Source organism: Muscardinus avellanarius (assembly GCF_963383645.1).
Source record: "Muscardinus avellanarius genome assembly, chromosome: 9".
NCBI classification, from domain to species: Eukaryota; Metazoa; Chordata; class Mammalia; order Rodentia; family Gliridae; genus Muscardinus; species Muscardinus avellanarius.
The window spans coordinates 38,703,424-38,725,382 of NC_137795.1; the positions used below are offsets into that span (position 1 = coordinate 38,703,424).

The following is a 21,959-nucleotide window of genomic DNA, read 5'->3' on the forward strand; positions in this document are numbered from 1 at the left end:
AAGCTATAATGCACCAATAAAAGTATAAAAATCAAAATTGTACCCATAAAAAGATTGGGGAGGAAAAATAACAAAAACTCTTAAGTTAATTTTTTTTAATTTCTAGAATCTTTGGTTGCTAAGGGAATCAATTTTTCCCTCAAGCCACATTTTTTCCCCATGCACAATTAAGGACAAAAATAATTAGTGGAAGCTCTGTTCAGAGTGAAGGGGAAATATTTAAAAAGTTATTCAATTTCTGTTCTATGGTAGGAAGGACTAAATCACTACCCTGTTCTAAACCTTCCAAAGGACATAAAAACTTTGAAGTTCCCCTTCATGTCTCTTATAATTACTTGCCAATTACTCATACAATATGGTTGCATCTCATGTATCCATGACCTCTTTCCAGGTATGTAGAAAAAGTGATTTTCGATGGCAAATACATTTGATGAGATGTAAAAACAATTGACTTTCCCACACATGTCTAGGTGAGTATGTGAAACTTACGGTGCCCAGGTCCACGATGAAGCAGTCGCCCTTGTTGAAGCTGTCCCAGCTGAGGGGAACTTCTGTGGCCCTGACCACTCTCCGGCCCTTCACGTGGAGGAGTCTCTCAGCTGTCAGGTCATTGGTGAGAACATGATTTAGTCCGGATGCCACACCTCCAGCCTGGTCAGTGAGGGGGAGACACAACACAAACCAGAGATGAGGCTGATAACTGGATACAGCAAGGCAAAATATCACAGGTATCTGTGCCAAAACTGTGCTGGAGAGGCCAGGAAGAGACAGCCGCCTATGGGCAGGTGGAAAGGTAGGATGGAGAAAGAATTCCTGGGAAAATCAACAGGTTATACATTTGTCTGTTCTCTTTGTTCTTCTCGTTTTAATAATTCAATTTAAATATTTACTGATAACCTTCAGGGTGGAAAACCCTGATGCTTGAACAAGAAGAAAAAGCAGTCACTCTTGCCCTGTGTGAACGAGTCATCCCCAAATCATTCATGAGTGAGAAGGTGAACAGATTTCAAGGACCCGGAAAAGTCAGAGCATTGATTTAAACAGTAGTCATTAAAGAATTATTTACTAAACCTACCAAAGACATAAAACCTTTGAAGCTCCACTTTTAAGTGTCATTTAAATACTCAGATGATAGCCACAGAGAGCAAGGCATCCAAAGTTCCCATGGTCACAGGTAGGACAGAGAAAGGACCACGAAGCGCTGGCCAGGGATGGGCTGCTCCTATGTAGTGTCCTTGTTTTTACATTTTAAAAAATCAAATCTCTTCTTTATTTTCTAATAAAGAGAGCTTACCAGATGTTACAGCTGAGTATTTTTACCTTAAGTGAGTAAATATACAGTATCTGATTATACATTCCCAACCAAAACTAATATAACAGCACCTAATCTGAGAGATACTGAAACAAAAATATTAACTGTATCAACTACATTTTCTACCAAATGTTGCAACTGTACACATTCACTTCTGTACAGCGTCACTAGTGATAAGATTCATTGATTTTCTTGCTGATAAATTTGACCTCCATTTGCAAACATTCTCTTTCTAAATAATGCTGACTTGTGATGGTTTAAATGTCATTAACCCTAAGATAATAATCCAGTAACTATAAAATGACTTTTTTATCATGTCTGGTTTTGTTTGTTTGTTTGTTTGTTTGGTGATACTGGGGTTCCTGGAAGTCCTTCTACCTCTGGGCTACACTCCCAGACCTATTTTTACATTTTTATTTGGAAACAGGGTCTCCTAAGCCAGTGCACGCAGCTGGCTTCGAACCTGTGCAATCCTCCTGTCTCCGCCTCCCAAGCACGGGGATTACAAGCGTGTGCCACCACGCCCGGCCTCATGTCTGGTTTTGAATATGTATCCTGAAGCTTAATTTCAAAAGTCCTGTTAACAGCCAACAGTATTAAATATTAAGTCCTCACTGGCTATGTACTGTATAGGTATTTCATTAATTTAATCCTTAATCCTTATAACACCTAAGTGAACAATCTGTTGTAATACCCATTGTACATTTGAGGAAACCAAGAACAAGAAGTTTAGGTACTTGCCCTAGGCAAATAAGTCATATGGGAAACTCCTTAACACCTAGGACCATGCCATAGCACCTGCTCTTAGGAACTGTATGCCCTTGCTTATTTAGTTGGAGTTATTGGCATGAAGAAAGTTTCAGGATCATTTGACATAAACCAGAGGAACTCACATGAATTAAATAAAATGTGAGATAATGGTCTCATTTTTACAGTGTTTCCTATCCTAGCATGAAATAATGATTTCAAGATAAAAGAATTTACCGTTGTTTTGTCCTAATCTCAATGGTATCACAAAATACTCAACTAAAGACTCCCACCAGGTAAAGGTAGAAATAAACCTGGCATCTTAATAGGCAAAATACTGAATGTTCAGCAATCTGGCTGGGCTCTGAGGCCTCAGCGCTTGGCCATGACGTGCTCAGGTCTGGGCAGTGAGGTGTCCAGAGCGCTGCTGTGCCGTGTTTGCTTTTGCAAAGACTTGGTTCTGGACTATTTGTCCAGGAGGAAGGTGTTATGGTAAGTATCCCCCCAAAACACTTGTGTTTAAGGTTTTTTTCCCCAAGGGAGCAAGCCCCAGAGGAGAGCTTTGGGAGAACTCTGACCTCATCTTCGATGAATTAATCCACTGGTGAGTTAATATTTTGATGGCATTACAGGAGGAAGTGGAAATTTGGAGAGTGGGCCTTAGTTGAAGAAAGCAGACCACTGGGGCTGTCCCCTAGAAAGGTATTTCTTGCTCCCAGTCACTTTCTCTTCCTCTTTCTCTCTCCTCCCTCTCCTTCAGTCATGAGCTGAACAGCTCTCCTCTGCCACAGCCTCCCTGGTGATGCTCTGCTTCACGTCAGGCCCAGAGCAATGGAGCCGGCCAACCACAGACCAAGACCTCTGAAACCGTGGGCCATGAAAGATTCTTTCTCCTCTGAGTTGTTTTTCACACAGTGATAAAAGGCTGACTAATACAGAGGACATTCCATGCATCTTGAACTGAATACACATGGCTAGACACCGAGGGGAACAATGAAGGCTGGCCTATCTGTAAAGCTCACTGGAAAATGCCAGAAAAAAAAATACCTATAGTAAAGGCTGTAACTTTTAATTTGTTACTTGTTTTCAGATGTAAAGCAAATTGGTGTTTCAAGCTAATACTTATGAATTGTGTGGGTTCCTGTGTGAGCTTGGGTAGCTGAGTCTGTGGGCTTAACTGCAAATATTTTTAGCTCAAAGGTTTTCTGTATATCATTTCTAAGAGCAAACCACCCTACCATGGAAATGTGTGTATACTTCTTTGTATAACTAAAATTATAAAGGCAGGAAAGAATTTTCCTGCTAGGAAAACTTGAGGGATGGATACTCAAGAAGAGAAACTTTGCAGCTGTCATCATGGAAACTGTTTGAGATAAGTGCTTACCTTGTACTTCAGCCCTCCTTTGAAATAGCCAACAAAGTCAGTAGACTCATAGCCTTGAAGCTCTCTGCTCTGCACTGGCTTTCCACCCAAGTAGTCATCCATCTGCACAGTGAAGATGGCGGCCGCGGTGCTCTCATCCTGGGAGCACTCCTTCCCTAAAGGCAGCAAGCAAAGCGGCTCAGCAATCACGATCACATGAGAAAGGGCATCAAGGCAGGGTTTTTTTTGTTTTTTTTTTGTTTTTTTTTGTTTTTGGCAGTACTAGGGAAGAAACCCAGGGGGGATTCTACCTCTGAGCTACACCCCCAGAACTATTTTTTTTTTAATTTGGAAACAGGGTCTCACTGAGTTTAAAGGGCCTCACTAAGTAGCTGAGGCTGTCCCTGAACCCTGATCCTCCTGTCTCAGCCTCCCGAATGCTGGGATTACAAGCGTGTGCCACCATACCCGGCTGATCTCCTAGGCTTTTTAATGCAAAGGAAATCAGAATTTTTTTCAATTATATATCAATATAATAGTCCTCTGCACAAAGATCTTTTAGTAGAAACAGCCTATAATATAAAATATTACTTGGCTAATAACTAAAAAGTTATTTTTGAACCCAGGTGTGGTGGCACACACTTGTAATCCCAGAATTCAGGAGGCTGAGACCGGAGGATCGTGGTTTGCAGACAGCTTCAACTACTTAGTGAGGCCCTCCACAACTCAGTGAGACCCGGTTTCAAAATAAAGAATTAAAAAATAGGGCAGAGGGTATAGATTGGAGGTCAAATGCCCCTGGGTTCCATCCCCAAATCTGCTAAATAAATAAAATAAAAAGTTATTTTTGCTCTGGACTTTCCCAATTCCTTTGAACAGTTGAGAGAGAGAGAGAGAGAGAGAGAGAGAGAGAGAGAGAGAGAGAGAGAGAGAGAGAGAGAAAGAAAGAGAAGAGAGAAGAGAACACTGTTGCTGTTGCTGGGCTTGGTGGTATACACCTGTAATCCCAGTACTTGGGAGGCTGAGACAGGATGACCACATGTTCAAGAACAGCCTCAGCAACATAGTGAGACTCTCAACAATCTAGCGAGACCCTGTTTCAAAACAAAAAATAAGAAGAGCTATGGGTATAGCTCAGATGTATAATGTCCCTGGGTTCAATCCTCTGGAAGGAAGGAAGGAAGGAAGGAAGGAAGGAAGGAAGGAAGGAAGGAAGGAAGGCAGGCAGGCAGGCAGGCAGGCATGCATCTGAATATGCTTGAAAAGATACAATATGTTCCGATCATTTCTTTGGTACAGTCAACAAAATCTAGGTAGGAAAATATTTTACAATTAGTTTAGCCTGTAGCAGCATCAAACTTTTAGGTTTCCCATAGATCAGTATTTTAATGTGAGGAATATGAACATCACGGGCTGTAATTAACTTCTGGAAATCTAACGGTTTTTAAAGAGAGAAAAAAAAATAAAACTTGACCTTATACCTATTTTTGAGTCTGTGTCCCCATTCTGCTACACTTTTATGTATATAAAATAATCTCTGAAGAAAAAGATAGAGCAAAGTATCTTGTGTGCCAACATTTATTAAATGTTGTCCCAGGACTTTAACACACACACAATATGTGCCTAATTGTCACAATTATAGTACAGATCCCTTCCAGGCAACTTCACTGAGGTAGAAACAATTCCTAAGAACCAATGTCTGCAGTGTATGAGTCAGGGCCAGACAATCCCAAGAAATATTCAAATTTATAAAAACAACACCATAATACTTTCTACTTCTGAACTATATGAAAATTATAAGTATCTGGAAAGAATTACTAAATCTATACCTTTATAATACCCCATAGTAATATGGACCAGGCACTGTGCTAGCATCTTATATGAACGACCCCCAAACAACCTCAGGAAGCAGGACCTATTTTCTCCCTGGATCCATGCCTTGCCATGTTACAAGGGAGGAAATGGAGGCTTAAAGAGGCTGAATAACTTGTGAGGCCATAAGGTGACTCTTGGCAGAAAAGGACTCAGACACAGGTTTGTGTGGCTCAGAAGCACTGGGTGTTGGGAGGTATAATACATCAGAAGAAGTGTGTGTGTGTGTGTGTGTGTGTGTGTGTGTGTGTGTGTGTGTGTGTGTGTATACTGGGGATTGCATCCAAGGGCATTCTACCTCTGAGGTATATGCCCAGATCTTTTGTATTTTTTTGTTGTTGTTGTTTTGAAACCGGGTCTTGCTAGGTTACCGAGTCTCACTAAATTGCTGAGGCTGTCCTGGAACCTGTAATCATCCTGTCTTAACCTCTCAAGTACTAGGATTACAGGCATGCACCACCTTGTCCCGCTGAAGAAAAAATTTTATGTTGAGTCTCATTAGCAGTACAGTTTTTCCGTGGGTAACTGATACACAAACGTTTAGCAGTTGTATCAATATAACAGTCCATTTGATCAACCCCAGTGAAAAAGTTCACCAAAATTGAAAAAAAAAAAATCAAACAGCTGTATAAAGAAAAAATCCGATTTCTTTACAAATTCACTTCTCAAATTCAAAGGTGATTTGTGTAGCAAAGATGTTATCAATTTGGGTTGTTTTTTTTGTTGTTGTTGTTTTGTTTTGTTTTTGGTACTGGGGATTGAACCCAGGGGCATTCTACGTATTAGCTACACCCCCAGCTCTATTTTTTATTTCTTATTTTGAAACAGAGTCTCACTAAGTTGTGGAGGGCCTCACTAAGTAGCTGAGGCTGGTCACAAATCTGCAATCCTCCTGTCTCAACCTCCCAAGTACTGGGATTACAAATGTGCACCACCACACCTGGTTGGATATTCACAATTAAAAAAAAAAAAAAAACAGTAGCTAGAAAATTGCTACTTGACATGGTAACAATCTTGTGAACTTTCTGTGTTCAAAAGTGAGTATTTGCCAGTGGTGGTGCATGCTTATAGTCCCAATATTTAGGAGGCTGAGACAGGAGGGTCCCAGTTTGCAGACAGCCGCAGCTACTACTTAGTGAGGTCCTCTGCAACTCAGTGAGACATTGTTTCAAAATAAAGAATAAAAAAATAGGGCTGGGGGTATAGCTCGGAAGTACAGTGTCCCTGGCTTCCATCCCTAGTTCCACAAAGAAAGTGAACATTTCACCAATAAATTTTAAAAAACGAGTATTTAACTCATGTAGAAACACCCATATTATTTTACAGTCTGCAAAGACTCCAGTGTCATTCTTCCACTCTTTCTCCCAATTCTAAGAATAATAATAAAGGCGTAGATGTAGGTTTTGTACAGAGATGCTTTAAGCGAGAATCTTAAATCAAGGTTAATATAAAAGATGTAAAAGATGATGTATTTGACATAAATAGTCTTATAAGACTACAAGTCAAGACTCAAATCTCTTTGGGTAGATGTAAATCAAAAGGCATGAAGTTAAAGGATGAACAGGAAATGAGTTAATTAAATTATGCTCTTGTTAGCTGATGTTTATGTACTATGCTAAGCCAGGAAAGATTATCATGAATAAGACAGAATTCTTGCCAAAAAGAGGTTGAAAGGTCTTAACTAAGCCAGTATTAGCCTTTGAATGTGAAAATTAGAATCAAATTCTGCTATACCATGATGAAATTCTAGAAAGTATTCAGAAATGTATGAACTTTGTGTATGAATTCTGCTTAGGATTTCAGTTGATTTTTCCCCCATAAATTCTATTTATGACTTCACTTGCTATTTACCTAAACTGATTTTACTGATGCATAGAATGTTGTATTGTATTACTTTATATTTTGGTACATTCTGTTATACTTGAGTATATGGGGTAAACCTCCTAAAATGATGATTTTAAGTGTAAAACACAGATTAAAAGAGTGATATAAAAATTAGGTTAATCCAGTGTTCATAATTTAAGAAAACACTTTTCAGCTGTGTGTGGTGACGCACACTTGTAATCCCTGCGCTTGGGAGGCTGAGACAGGAGGATCTCACAGGTTCGAAGCCAGCCTCAGCTACTTAGTGAGGCTCTCAGCAACTTAGTGAGACCCTGTTCCCAAATAAAATATAAAAAATAGGTCTGGGAATATAGCCCAGAGGTAGAAAGCCCCTGGGTTTCACCCCCAGTACCACCAAAATAAATAAATAAATAAAATAAAAATAAACACTTTCCACATTAAAAAATAGGTGAGAACATATTCAACTTGATAATAACATCTACAGAAAACAAAGCTAACATAATACTTAGAGGTGACAACTAAATACTTTCGCCTAAGATCAAGAACAAGACAAGGATGTCCACCCGCATCACTCTTACTCAGCAGAGTACAGGAAATTCTTTTTTTTTTTTTTTTTTTTTTTTTTTTTGTGGTACTGGGGTTCCTGGAAGCCCTTCTACTTCCGGGCTACACTCCCAGACCTATTTTATTTTTGGAAACAGGGTCTCTTAAGCCAGCGCGGCTGACTTCGAAACTGGGCAATCCTCCTGTCTCCGCCTCCCAAGCACGGGGATTACAAGCGTGCGCCACCACGCCTGGCATAGAGTACAGGAAATTCTAAGCACTGTAATAAGAAAAAAAGGCATATGGAGTGAAACTAAAGAAATGAAATGTCTCTCTTTAAAAACAATAGTAAATCCTAAGGCATCTACAAAAGCCTTTCTAGAATTAGTAAGTGCATTCAGCAAGACAGAATACAAGATAAGTGAATAACAAGAAGCAGTCACATTTCTATATAGAAACAATAAAAGACAGAAACTGAAATTAAAAACATAATGCCATTTACAATTGCTCCATGTCAAGTAAGCAGGCATGGGATCTGTCTGCTGAAGTGTGTGTGTGAATGTGAGTGTGTGTGTGTGTGTGTGTGTGTGTGTGTGTGTGTTGCTGGGGATTGAACCCAGAAGCATTCCACCTCCAAGCCACATACCCAGCCCTATTTCTTTTCTTTTCTTTTCTTTTTTTTTTTTTTTTTTGGAAACAGGATCTCACTACATTGCTGAGGCTGGCCTCAAACTCACAATCCTCCTGTCTAAACCTCCCAAATACTGGTATTACAGGCATGCACCACCACTCCCAGCTAAAAATTTTAAAAGGGTGATAAAAGCCATCAAAGTCCTAAATAAATATAAAGCCACAGTGTTCCTGAACTGGAAAATTCCCCATAATAAAAAATTTCAGTTCTCCCTCAAAGTAACCTACAGGCCTAATTCTTCTGTCTTTACCAAAATCACAGGAAGGGCTGGGTGTGGTGGCTCACGCTTGTAATTCCCGCGCTTGGGAGGCAGAGACAGGAGGATCACACAGGTTCGAGCCAGCCTCACTGGCTTAAGAGAGCCTGTTTCCAAATAAAACATAAAATAGGTCTGGGAGTGTAGCCCGGAGGTAGAAGGGTTCTATCCCCAGTACCACCAAAAAAAAAAAAAAAAAAAAAAATCCACAGGAAGGTTTTTTTTTAATTATAGATATATATAATATTATAAAAGTTATATGGAAAGGCACAGACCCTTGCATAGTTAAAATCATCTTAACAAAGAAGCACAAGGTAGGAAAAATCACTCTACCTGCTATTAAGGCTTACTGCCAGCTACAATAAGAAAGTGTGGTGTTGGTGAATAGACGTATGAACTATCAGTGTCCCCTAGTAACAATATTCTGTAAAACCGTAATATTGTTTTCCTATTCTGTGACATACCTAAGTATACATATGTAAGTATATTATTGCACAGAATATCAAAATAAGTATATTCACATTGACAGAATCCCTCTGTTTTGCCTGCATTTCCCCAGTTTTGCTCATTAATGTGTTCATGCGTGTTTGGCTCTATATCACTGCATCACACATGCATTTACATGTGTGATACATACATTCCCCCACAGTCCAAATACTGTAGAATTCCATTACAAAAAGACCCTTTACGTTTTCCTTTTGTACTCCATCTACCTACCTCTAGCCTCTGGCAGCAACAAATTTGAATTTTTCTCATTTCGAAATGTTATATAAATGGAATCATACAGCGTGAGACCTTTTGGCAGTTTTTAAGCACTCAGCATCATTCCCTGGAGTTGTGTCCAGGTTGTTTTTCATATCAACCGTTTGTTGCTTTTTATTGCTGACTAATATTTCTAGGTACAGAGGTATCCCAACTTGTCTAACCAGTCACGTGCTGAAAAATATCTGGACCGATTCCAGGTGTTGGCTATTTGAATAAAGCTGCTATGGACATTCGCGTGTAGGTTTTTACACCAAAACAAATTGTCATCCCCTGGAATAAATGTCCATGAATGCCATTGCTGGGTCACGCGGTAGTTATTTGTTTTATTTGGTTTTGAACAAACTGCCACGCCCTTTTCCAGAGTGCTGTGCCATTTTACTTTCATCCACCGCTGCCTAACCCCAGCAACGAAAGTGATCCAATTCCCAGCATCCTCATCAGAACTCGGCATTATGTAAAACCCTTGTATTATATACTGTATTCCAATCCTTTCGATTTCCAGTGCCTTGCACAGGGCCCAGTGAAGACTAGTTATAACCTAAATGTCTGTTATTTTAAAATGTTTTTAAGTGAAGTTTAAAACTGCAAGAAGAAAGGGTGAAGGTAGGTATTTGCTGCACAGGCTAGGGATGTGACAGAGAGCAGCTTTACCACCAAGCCCCGCTCACCACACTTAATACTACAAAGAACTAGAAGCAGCCGGGTGTGGTGGTGCACCCTTGTAATCCCAGCATTTGGGAGGCTGAGACAGGAGGATCCTGGTTCGAGGACAGCCTCAGCTACTCAGTGAGGCCCTTTGCAACTCAGTGAGACTCTGTTTCCCAATAAAGAATAAAAAATAGGGCTGGAAGTGTAGCTTGGAGGTAGAATTTCCCTGGATTCCATCCCCAGTACCACAAAAAAATTAAAAATTAAAAATAGGGCTAGGGATATAGCTTGGAGGTAAGAATGTTCCTGGGTTCCATCCCCAGCACCACACACACACACACACACACAAAGAAACAATTAAAAGCAGAAGGTAGGCATATTTAAACTCCTAGATATAGAGCTGGAAATTTTTTTTAAAGAAAGACCAAGGCAAAACTTTTTAAGTTACATGCAACAAATTCTTACTTCTCTTTCATTTAAGCCTATAATGTTTTTGTTTTTGTTTTTGGTGGTACTGGGAGTGGAACCCAGGGGCTTTTCTACCTCTGGGCTATACTCCCAGACCTATTTTATACTTTATTTGGAAACAGGGTCTAAGTTGCTGAGAGCCTCACTAAGTAGCTGAGGCTGGCTTCGAACCTGTGTGATCCTCCTGTCTCAGCCTCCCAAGCGCAGGGATTGCAAGCGTGCGCCACCACGCCCAACAGCATATAATGCTAAAACAAGGTGATACATAAAATAATCTGAGATGCTATGGCATTCCGGAAACATTGCGGGGGAGAGCTGGCAGAACCACTCTCCCTCTATTCTCTCTCATGTGGGTTCCATGTCTTCCTGCTTCCCCTTTTCTCCCTCTTACCTGGCCTGTTTCTCATGCCTACGCCCTTTTCCATCCTGATTTAACTTCTCTTTTTTCTAATTGATTTTCTGTTTTCCTTTAGTCAAACATCTTTTCCCCTGAACTTGTAGTTCTCCCTCTTGGGCTTTCTCTCAGTCTGTCACTCTGATTAATCCTCATGAATTTATCCTAATTTAAGTCTTAGAATAGACTATTTTAGATGGGATGCAGTTTATTTATGGAACTGAGGTAGGAAAGGCTGCTGGGTGATTCCCTCTGAAAGTCTTATTGACTATTTTCCTCTAAGCTTTTTCCAACTCCCCGACTCCCTGGCACAAGAATCCACCCAAACACCCTCTTTTCCCGTTTCCATTAAAACTTCTCTGTTTCCCAAAAACCCACTGACATTTCACAGCTCTTTTACAGTATTTATCACATTCTACCAGTGTTATATAACTTTTTGTCCTACTGCACCTTTAAAATTATAAAGTCAGGGAAAATTAATCAAATGTTCATATCCAAAAGTGCCTTACCCAAGTCTAGATACACTGGGTCACTGTTGAATGATTTATCTTGTAATTAACTTTAGCAACTCTTTAGCATGTGTCTGCCCAAAGCACATGTGACGTGTGTGTGTGTGTGTGTGTGTGTGTGTGTGTGTGTGTGTGTGCGCGTGCGCATGCCAGGGGTTGAACTTGGGGCATTCTACCTCCGAGTTACAATGCCAGGCCGATTTTTTATTCTTTATTTTGAAACAGGGTCTCCCTAAGTTCTGGAGGGCCTCACTAAGTAGCTGAGGCTGACCACGAACCTGCAATCCTCCTGTCTCAGCCTCCCAAGTACTGGGATTACAAGCCTGCGCCATCACACGTGGCTCCAAAGCACTTTTTATTGTATGTTTTAAGTTGGTGAGCACTAAGTGAAGAATTAAGAGATAAAGTCAATCTTAAACCCTACAAAGGAAAGTGCTTAAGGGAACCATTGGAATAAGAAAGAACTTGCAGAATTAAAGCATTATGTTTAAAATCAGCTTGCAGTCTTCTACCCAAGTCAAAAATCTGTTTGCAATCTTCTAACCAAGTCCAACATAACTGTGGTGTGCAGCAAGATCCAGCGTTCTTTCACAATTTAATTCCCAGAATGGCAATGTGGCATTTCAGACCAATTCATTCCAGACCCAAGATCCAGGTTTGGGGAAGACTTCAGTAAGGACATCATTATTCCACCTGGCACCTTTTCTTTATGAATACAGATTACACACTAAGATGTCTGTGTTTTCTGTATATAGATCAGTATTCATTATAATATTATAAAAGGAATAGTGATATTTCAACGAGAAACCAATATGCGTTTATTTGGTATTCGGGGTCAGTATCTTCACCCACCTCAAGCAAGCACAAAATTACAGTCCCAGATGCTATAATTAAAAATGCCATCTTCATCTATATATTTCTCACTTCTCCAGCACCTGTTCCAGGTGTTTGCAAAGGGCTAGAAAGTCACTTCTCAGAGTTTTCTATTTGGGGATTTTTTTGGTTTTGTTTTTGTTTGTTTCAGAGGTGTGTGTGTGTGTGTGTGTGTGTGTGTGTGTGTGTGTGTATAAAAATGTGTGTGTATCACTGGGGTTTGAACCTAGAGACATTCTACCTCCAAGCTACACCCACAGCCCTATTCTATTTTTATTTTGAAACAGGGTCTTGCTAGGTCACTGAAAGTCTCACTATTTGCTGAGGCTATTTTCCTACCTACAATCCTCCTCTCTCAGCCTCCCAAGTACTGGGATTACAAGAATATGCCACCACGCCCAGTTTATTTGTTTCTTAATTCCTTCATATGTTAGAAACACAAATGCTGGCTTTCAGAAGCTTATAGATGCGTGTGTGCCTATGGTTTTGTGTGTTTTTTCCCCTGAGCTCAAAGAAACACAAGAACAAGGGTGGCAAGCTAGTTTTAAAAGAAGGCAAAGAGGCTCAAGTAATCAGGGTGGTGTGAGACGGGCGTGCCCACTGGCACAAGACCTCACAGGGAGAAAGGCTGGATATTCAGGATGTTTACAAGTAGAAGGTGGAAAAAGTAGAACACACAAGGCCCAGTGTCCTGAAAGCCTGGCACAAGTGCGACCCAAAATAATTACTGCTGCGAACGTAGCTGTTCTGCACCACCCAATGTCCTTGTTAGAGTAGAATAATAATAAATAAAGCGGCCCATCCAGGTAAAACATACAGAGTTATATATAGATGATATCAGCCCCCCCCCTCAAAAAAAACTTGAGAACAGAGTTGGGGAGGGAGGATCTTGATTTAAAGCTGCCCAGAAAGCCAATCCCTGCAACGAGTAAAGAAATATAAACTGGTGCCGAAAGACAACAAACAAGAATGATTTACTTAAATATTTTTTTAAAGGACCTCTTGCTGGGCTTGGTGGCACAGGCTGGTACTTGGGCAGCTGAAAGAGGAGAATCGCAGTTTCGAGGCCAGTCTCAGCAACTTAGCGAGACCCTATTTCAAAATAAAAGGGCTGGAGGTGTAGCTCACAGAATGTCCTAGTACCAGATGAAAAAGAAAACAAAAACAGACCTCTTGCCAGTACGGCAGATGCCCACAAACTTGTTTGACTTCATTTCCACCCCTACAGGGAACCAGGACTGAACTTGTCCCAGAGTGAGCGGGACTTGGCCCGCGGGCAGGTGTGGGGTCTGGAGACTGCACGGAGAAACTGGGAGAAGGCAGAGGCAGGGGCAGCGGGCTAAGTCCACTCCTGATTCCGCGCCCATGTGGATGGAGTGGACTTCGGGCAGGAGAAGGTGGACGGTCCATAAGGGGAAGGCGCGAGGGCGCGAATGGCCCCGCAGGTCTCCAGTCTGGCCCGTCTGCGTCCTTTTACCCGGAGCCTGCAAACCGCGGACCCCTCGCGCGCCGCGGCCGTGCTGCCTTACCCAGCCAGAAGTGCAGGCGGTAGGCGAAGCCCCGGCTCGCCTTGGCGGTGTGCAGCACCAGGTAGGCATCCCCCACGTAGAAGTCGCCGTGCACGCCCTCGGGGACCGGCGCCAGCTCCAGCTTCTCGATCCTCCAGACCTGCAGCCCCGCCTGCTTGCCCGCGCGGGCGAACTCGGGGTGGTACAGCTCCCGGGCCATGGCTGCGGCGATGCTCCCACCCGCCGGCCCGAGGGCCCGCCGCCACCCAGCCCTTATAGGGCTCTGCTCCTGGAGGCGGGGCCCCACCCGGGAGGGGCAGCGGCCAGTGGCTCCCGGAGCCCTTGGCTTCCCCAGGGGAGCGCAGCACCGCCTGCCAGGCTCCCACGCCCTTCCCCAGGCGGCCAGAGGAATCGTCTCAGATCTTGAGATTTGACTAGGAGGGAATTTATAGATAGACATGCCTGGAAATACTCCTCAAAAAAAAAAAAAAAAAAAGACACTTTCCCTGGCAACCAAAAGCAGATTAACTATTATAAACTGGTGCACCATTCGCACCCACCACCTCGGTCCTGGGTCATCTCCCCCGCTCTCCATCCTCCTGTTACTTCTGGGTCCTCGGTGCCTGGCGCGGTGCCGTGAGGAAGGAGCACACCAGCTCCTCGTGGTTCTCAAGGAGGAGCAGTACCTGTTCTTCCAGGCCATCTAGGGATATTTCTTTCTTAGAACAAGGCTTCCTCCGCAGATAGCAGCGCCAGCCATTATGGATTAAAACGACTATGCCACTCGGGCGTGCCCGAGGAATTTTAGTGCATCGCTGAGTTAAAATCTCCAATCATCATCTCCATCGACTCCATCGATCAGCCAGTCTCTCCATTCCTGATGGCCGAAATTTCCCGGCCTTGAGGTTTCCAGTTTGAAAATACCATGCAGAACAGCGTATCAGGTATCTTGGAAAGACTGGCTGCCCTACCCAGGGAACCGAGCTCTGCACATCCCCCTGGAGTTCAGGAGCTGTGTTTAAGTTCTCAAGCCACCTGCCAAGAAAGGTACTGAAAAACACAGTAGCCTCCTGGGATGTTCTCAGGTAGGGCTGTTTGTGACTGTAATTTTATGCTTGGCCTGCCATTTGAATTACCTACTACCTGGCTTCAAGGTAGTAATTTTCTCACTGTTTTACCGACAGTTTTTGCTTTTACAGCATGGCAAAGAATTGTAAAATACAGACAGAAAATGGTTTGGTGTTGCATCCATGTAAAAGAAGTTAAGTTGCCATAGCAAAGGAAAAAGAAAATGACCATAGATGGAAAGGGAATGAAAGCTGGTTTTTATGCATGTAAATTTTCTTTCACTATTTCCAAAACTGCAAGCATTCCTGGGAGGTCACTAATAAGGTCATAATTAGATTTCTTCCTTAATTAATTTATGTGTTAAAATAAGTACTGCATGCCCATGTTGAAAATCCAATAGTACAAAATGTGTGCAATAAACATTTATCTGCACTTCATCCTGTCCCCCGATTGCTTTCCCCAAAGGCAACTAAATTACCAGTTTCTGCATATTTTGCAGAGTTTTAAAATATAATATATAGATAATATAGTTAGTTTTATTTGAACAGGAGTGGTACCTACTCTACACACTGTTCTGAAACTGCAGGTGTATCTTATAGAGCTGCCTCTTGTTACTGACCACATGAAATTCCATCTAATGAATTAAATAAAATAGTTTATTTAATCTGTCCAAGTTTACAGGCACTTCAATTATGTCTATATTTTGCTATTATAATGTTGCAAACTTTTTTTTTTGGTGGTACTGGGGTTCTGGAAGCTCTTCTACCTCCGGGCTACACTCCCAGACCTATTTTATATTTTTTTATTTGGAAACAGGGTCTCTTAAGCCAGCGAGGCTGGCTCCAAACCAGCGCGATCCTCCTGTCTCCGCCTCCCAAGCGCGGGGATTACAGGTGTGCCACCACGCCCGGCTTTGTTGCAAACATTTTAACAGACTTTAGTATGCATGTTCATTATTATAACTGTGTGATAACTGTGTGTAACTGTTAGCCAGGTGTGGTGGTGCTTACCTATAATCCCAGTACCTGGGAGGCTGAGACCTGGTACTGGATTGCAGGCTCAAGATGAGGCTCAGCAATTTACCAAGACTCTCAGCAACCCTAGCAAGACCCTGTTTCAAAACAAAAAAATAAAAACAGCTGGGGGTCTACCTTACAGGTAGAACACCCATGGGTTCAATCCCCGGTACTACAAAAAAAAAAAAAAAAAAAAAAAAACCAGAAAAAATAGAAAAGAAAGGAAAAGAAATGCAACCACTAGAATTGTTGGAATTAAATACTTTGATGATAGTGGTGCTCATTTTGAATCCAATTGCTACCTCTGCTGATGCTCAGGAATGGTACACTATTGCACGGATTGCCTGGATTTAGTTTTTTATCTCCATTAGTTCTAAGGCTTTCTGCAAGTCAATTGACTAAAGCAAGCCTTGAGTTCCTTGTCTACAAAATGGGACTATAAAAAGCCAGGCATGGTGGTGCACGCTTGTAATCCCAGCATTTGGGGGGCTGACAGGAGGATCATGGTTCATGGCCAGCCTCAGCTTCTAACACTTAGTGAGGCCCTTTGCAACTCAGTGAGATGCTGTTTCAAAATAAAGAATAAAAAGTAGGTCTGGGGGTATAGCTCAGAGTTAGAATGCCCCTGGGTTCAATCCAAGAAGAAGAAGAAAGAAGAAAAAAGAAAAGAAGAAGGAGGAGGAGGAAGAGGAGGAGGAGGAGGAGGAGGAGGAGGAGGAGGAGGAGGAGGAGAAACAGCAGAGCATGGTGGCAAATATTGATAATCCCAGTACGCAGGAGGCTGAGACAGGAGGATCACGGTTTTCGGACAGCCTCAGTTACTTAGTGAGGCCCTCCACAACTTAGTGAGACCCTGTTTCCAAATAAAGAATAAAAAATAGGGCTGGGGTATAACTTGGAGGTAGAATGCCCCTGGGTTTCATCCCCAGACCTGCAAAAAAAAAAAAAAGGGACTATATAAGATGTCATTTGGATTTAATAAGTTGACATAAATAAAGCATTGTGTCTGTTCTACAGAAAATGCTCAGTAATTGGGAGCGATTCCTAAGCGACAGTGGCGGTGCTCCCTTTTGCTCCTCTGTGTGCCTCCTCTGCCTCTGGCATCCTTCAGTTTTTCCCTTGAAACTAATCTGAATGGCTAGAACAATGAGACTCTGATGCCCTATAGCTCCGGTTTGGTTGGAGGCCATACAGAGAAGAGAAGGAGATCAGAATGTGTCTTCATTCTTTTTCTGTTGTTTTGACAGAATAGCACAGAAAAAAAAGAAATATATTTTTTACAATTCTGGAGGCTAGAATCTGGCACAGGCCTCCCTGTCATGCCGTCCCTTGGAGGAAAACTGAAGGGTGAGGAATCAAGAAAGAGCAAGAGAAAAATCGCGCAGCCTCCAGCCTTTTGCAGTCAGTATTAATCTACTTTTAAGAGCAGAGCCCTCAGGGCTTCATCACAACTCAAAGGTCCCACCTCTCAAGGCTCTGACCCAGGGTTTAAGTTTCCAACACTTGCTTTTCGTGAGACACATTCAAATCTTATCAGAGTATTTATCTCCTTGGCTTCCACCATCAAAAGTCACTATTCCTTTTAAAGGCAAATAAATCTAAGTGACTTTTCCTACCTTGGGGTTACAGTAATTGTTGTCCTTTGGTTTCTCTGTCCCACTACCTCTAAATATAGCTTCTTTGAAAAACAAAAACAAAACAAACTCGTATTTTGTATACACTTTCTATTACAGGTTGAGATTCTGGCTGATGTTTTGTTAGCTACATTTTTTTTTCCTAACGAAAACTTTGAGAGGTAGACATGAGAAGCCTTTTCTTATAGAAGAGGAAACTGAGGCTTTGGGGCTCGTCACGGGTCACCCAGCTGGGCGAGCAGCCAATGGGGAATCAAACCACCTTCCAGAATTCCAAGGCACTTGCTCTTTACAAAAATTTATTATATCAACCCAAACATTTGGCCCAGCTTCCTTCACTTAAGTATACTTTTATTTTCATTTTCTTCCAACTACTACCCAGAGAAGTCTCTGATGGAGGGTGCCCCATGCAGCATGAAGAAATTTAGTTTTACCTTTGTCACTGAGCTGTTGTATGCCTTGATTTCCTTGTCTGCATAGTAAAATTATTTATTCTCTTCCTCTCTCAATGGGGGGTACAAGAATTGGGGTTGTGGATTCATGAGAATTTAAAATCAGCTTTATCATTTAAATTCAGCTTCAACTTGAGTGAAAATTCCTTCCTAGAAGAAATAACAAGGAACTTTAGGTGAAAGTAAAATTCCTTCTGGTTTAGGCCAGGACTAGGATGAGGCAATTGTAACACGTGCCTGGGAGGCAAAATTTAAGAAGACACAGTCACACACACAACCCCAGCAATCAAGATAAATACCATGTCAAGACATTGTTTGCTTTTTTTCTTTTTTTAATCCAAGGGCAGCCTCAGCAACCTAGCAAAACCTTGTTTCGAAACAAAACAAAACAAAAAAGGAGCTGCTGGTATAGCTCAGAGTTTAGAATGCTTCTGAGTTTAATCCCTGGTATCACCAAAAAAAAAAAAAAAATCAAAATTATTGCAAGAGGTAATGATTTAAAAATGGCATTCCAAATTGAGGCAGGATTGTTAATAGTGTTGTATAGGGCCATAGTGGATATTGAGGCAAAGGAAATATACAGATCCTAACTACTTAAAATTGTTGCTTTCATTTTTGTGTCTCAGTCTCCTAAGCCTGGTCCTGTCCTGGCTGAATGAGCTTCAGACTCAAACTTCCAACCTCGTGCTAGACGTAGCTACCCAGCTGATCCTGCCCAGGTCGAGTTCAGCATATTCACAATCTCATTTCCTCTGAACACACTTCTGTCTTTGCCCAATTCCATGAACAACGTCATTTAGTTTTGACAGAGCCCTCTCACTTTATCTTCACATTCAATCCACAGGGCTGTCCAAACTGCTTCTCAAATCCATTCTCCTGTTCCCGGCTTTCTTGCTTCTCCTCCGAGTCCCGCCTTCTGCAAACACATGGCGAAAGCTGGGCAGCGGAGTTTACAACTTGGTTTTGATCTTGGCTAAATCCTTGACCGTTCACTCTTGACATAATGAGGTAGGATGAATTACTTCACATTATTGTACCCCAGCTTTCTCATCTGTGGAATGGGATACTGATTAAGTACATAAAACATGGAAAAGTGCATAGCACACACCAAGTGGCAGGGAGCTCAGCTGAAACTGAGACTTGAATTCACTTCTGTGGTCACTGTGAGATCTGATGGGGAGGTCATGCCAGAGGAGAACCAAAACAAAGGAAGAAAAAGCCGGGTGTGGTGGCGCATGCTTGTAATCCCCACGCTTGGGAGGCTGAGACAGGAAGATCACATGGGTTCGAAGCCAGCCTCCGCTACTTAGTGAGGTTCTCAGCAACTTAGTGAGACCCTGTTTCCAAATAAAATATAAAATGGGTCTGGGAGTATAGCCCGGAAGTAGAAAGCCTCTGGATTCCATCCCCAGTACCACCAAAAAAAAAAAAAAAGGAAGAAAGAGAAACATCCCCGACCATTACCCGGCCCCCAGATGACCTGGTCACTAACACACCAACCAGCAGCTTACACAACTATTCCTGTACTCCCCCTTTCTTGCCCCTTAAAAAGCCCCTAGCCTATGAGGAGGTAGGCTTCTAACTCTCATGGGCTCTCCCCCGTCAGATACCTCCTTCAGCTTTTATTCCTAAATAAAGCCTGTTCCTGCTTTGTTTTCATTGCCCCCATATATCCCAGCAACTTCTCCTAACCTAATCCTGTAAGAATCTAGTTTGGATAACAACTACCAATTTTCTACACCAAAAAATAAAGGCCTCCAAAATCAGATGTCAATTTCCTTTCCGTGTCTGTCTGTCTGTCTGTCTGTCTGTCTGTCTGTCTCTCTCTCTCTCTCTCTCTCTCTCTCTCTCCCCTCCCTCCCTCCCTCTCTCTTTGCAGCCCAATAAAAGTTCCCATCTTCATCATCATCATTATCTGGATCTAGTAAATTCCATCATCCACTGGGCTCCCCATGTTCTTGATATGCTCGTACATGAAAATAATCGCCATGCTCTGAAGCGTGCTTTCTCTCACCAGATCACAGGCTCTCATAGACACTTAACACAGTAATACACATATACTGAATACATGCTTGAGTTGTTGGTTTGGGATCAAGCTACATTTATTTTCTTGCCAAGTTACTAATCCTATCAGTCAAGGAGGAAACAGCCAATATGAGTAAGTCTTTCACCAAACAAAAGTCCAGAGGTCTAAGGTGTAAGCCCTTATGGTTGAATTCAAGATAGATATTCTAGTGCATTACTGTTTTAAGAAAAATATTGCAAGCCGGGCATGGTGGTGCACACTTGTAATCTCAGCGCTTGGGAGGCTGAGACAGGAGGATCGCACAGGTTCAAAGCCAGCCTCAGATACTGAGTGAAGCTCTCAGCAACTTAGTGAGAGCCTGTTTCCAAATAAAATATAAAATAAGTCTGAGCATATAGCCCGGAGGTAGAAAAGCCCCTGGGTCCCACCCCCAGTACCACCAAAAAAAAAAAAAAAAAAAGGAAAAGAAAAGAAAAATAGTGCATAGTTTAATCTTTGAAAAATAACAATATCAAATGATTTAATGATTCTCCATGCAATTCACTAGAATAGGTTGTAAGAACAATTTGCTCCAAGTGGTCTTCCTTCTTCAAGCCATTCCTCTCAGAGTTGAGAGGCATCTTATTCTGTTTCTATCACTGTATCATGACTACAGAATTGTTGAAACTCAATATTCATGAAAGACAGAAAGTGAGCCGGGCGTGGTGCGCACACTTGTAACCCCAGTACTTGAAAGGCTGAGACAGGAGGATGGTGGCCAATTTCAGAAGATTAGTGAGGCCTCAGCAACTTAGTGAGACTCTGTTTCAAAATAAAAAATAAAATAGGGCTAGGGATATAGCCCAGATGTAGAATGCCCCTGGGTTCAATCCTCGATACCACACACACAAAAAAAATTGTTTTCTTTTTCATTTATGGGTAGTCCTGCTAAATTGTAATAATTTGTGCTTGGTTGGCCATATGATTTTCAGTACAAACAAAGAACCTGGTATCAGAAGACTTGAGTGTTGTGAGGACTAAAAGACATTATGTATGCAGAAGCCCCAGCACCCAGTCAATAAACATGGTTAATAATCAACAAGGGCTGGAGCCCCAGGATCTGTTAAAGCTGGGTGATTAGAATGAAAATGTGCCCTAGGGAGGTGTATTTTCATCAAGATGGACCAGGGTAGACAAACCAGAAGTTGTTGATGTTGTTGTTTTTTCTTTAGAAGTTTCAATCCGAATCTTGAGCATTCTCTTTCATAAAAGAATTTTTTTAAGATTACACATAATACTGTAATTATCAAGGCATAGTTCATGGTTCAGTACTAAGGTGAACATTTTATTGGCCTTCTTTACTTTTTTTTTTTTTTTAATTGAGGATCCACTCTGGGACATTCTATCTCCAATCTATGCCCCCACTCAATCACTCAATATTTTTCATTTTTTATACTGAAACAGGGCCTTGTTAAATTGCTGAGACTGGCCTCAGTCCTGAAATCTTCCTGTCTCAGCCTCCCAAGTAGTAGGATTACAGGTGTACACCATAGAGCCTTGCTTTATTGATTCTAAATATCTGCCATTGTGATAAATAATTCCTTTTCTATAAATCTGTTTACCACAACAGATTACAAATGGTTGATTTGGTACCTATCTCCTAATATTATCAAATACCACTATATTATTATTATTATTATTATTATTATTATTATTATTATTTAGACAATGGCTAGCTCGTATGAGATTACTGGGAAAAAGTAAAAAGTATCATCATTACTCTAGAAGTTTAGATATTAAAGAGTACTTATAACCAACCACAAGTAAGTTTGAGAAAGTCACTATTACATAGAGGTGTATGATTTTAAATAAATGGAAATTAGAGGTTTACAAATATCATAAAATTAGCCAGGCATGGTGTTGTACACCAGTTATTCCAGCTCCCCTGGGAGGATGAAACAGGAAGATCATAGGTTCAAGACCAGTACAG

General features: G+C 41.6%; 1 protein-coding gene across 2 annotated transcripts in view; it reads right to left on the reverse strand.

Annotated features, from left to right (window-relative positions):
* SCIN (scinderin) overlaps window positions 1-14,014 on the reverse strand; it is a gene marked incomplete at both ends in the record, with an annotated part of 77,537 nt that extends 63,523 nt beyond the window's left edge. For both annotated transcript variants that reach the window (XM_080701952.1, XM_080701951.1), the window contains 3 exons: window positions 490-651; window positions 3,444-3,598; window positions 13,816-14,014. In XM_080701952.1, the coding sequence (XP_080558078.1) occupies window positions 490-651; window positions 3,444-3,598; window positions 13,816-14,014 (516 nt within the window). The remainder of the gene's footprint in view (window positions 1-489; window positions 652-3,443; window positions 3,599-13,815) is intronic.
* Between the last annotated feature and the right edge of the window lie 7,945 nt (window positions 14,015-21,959).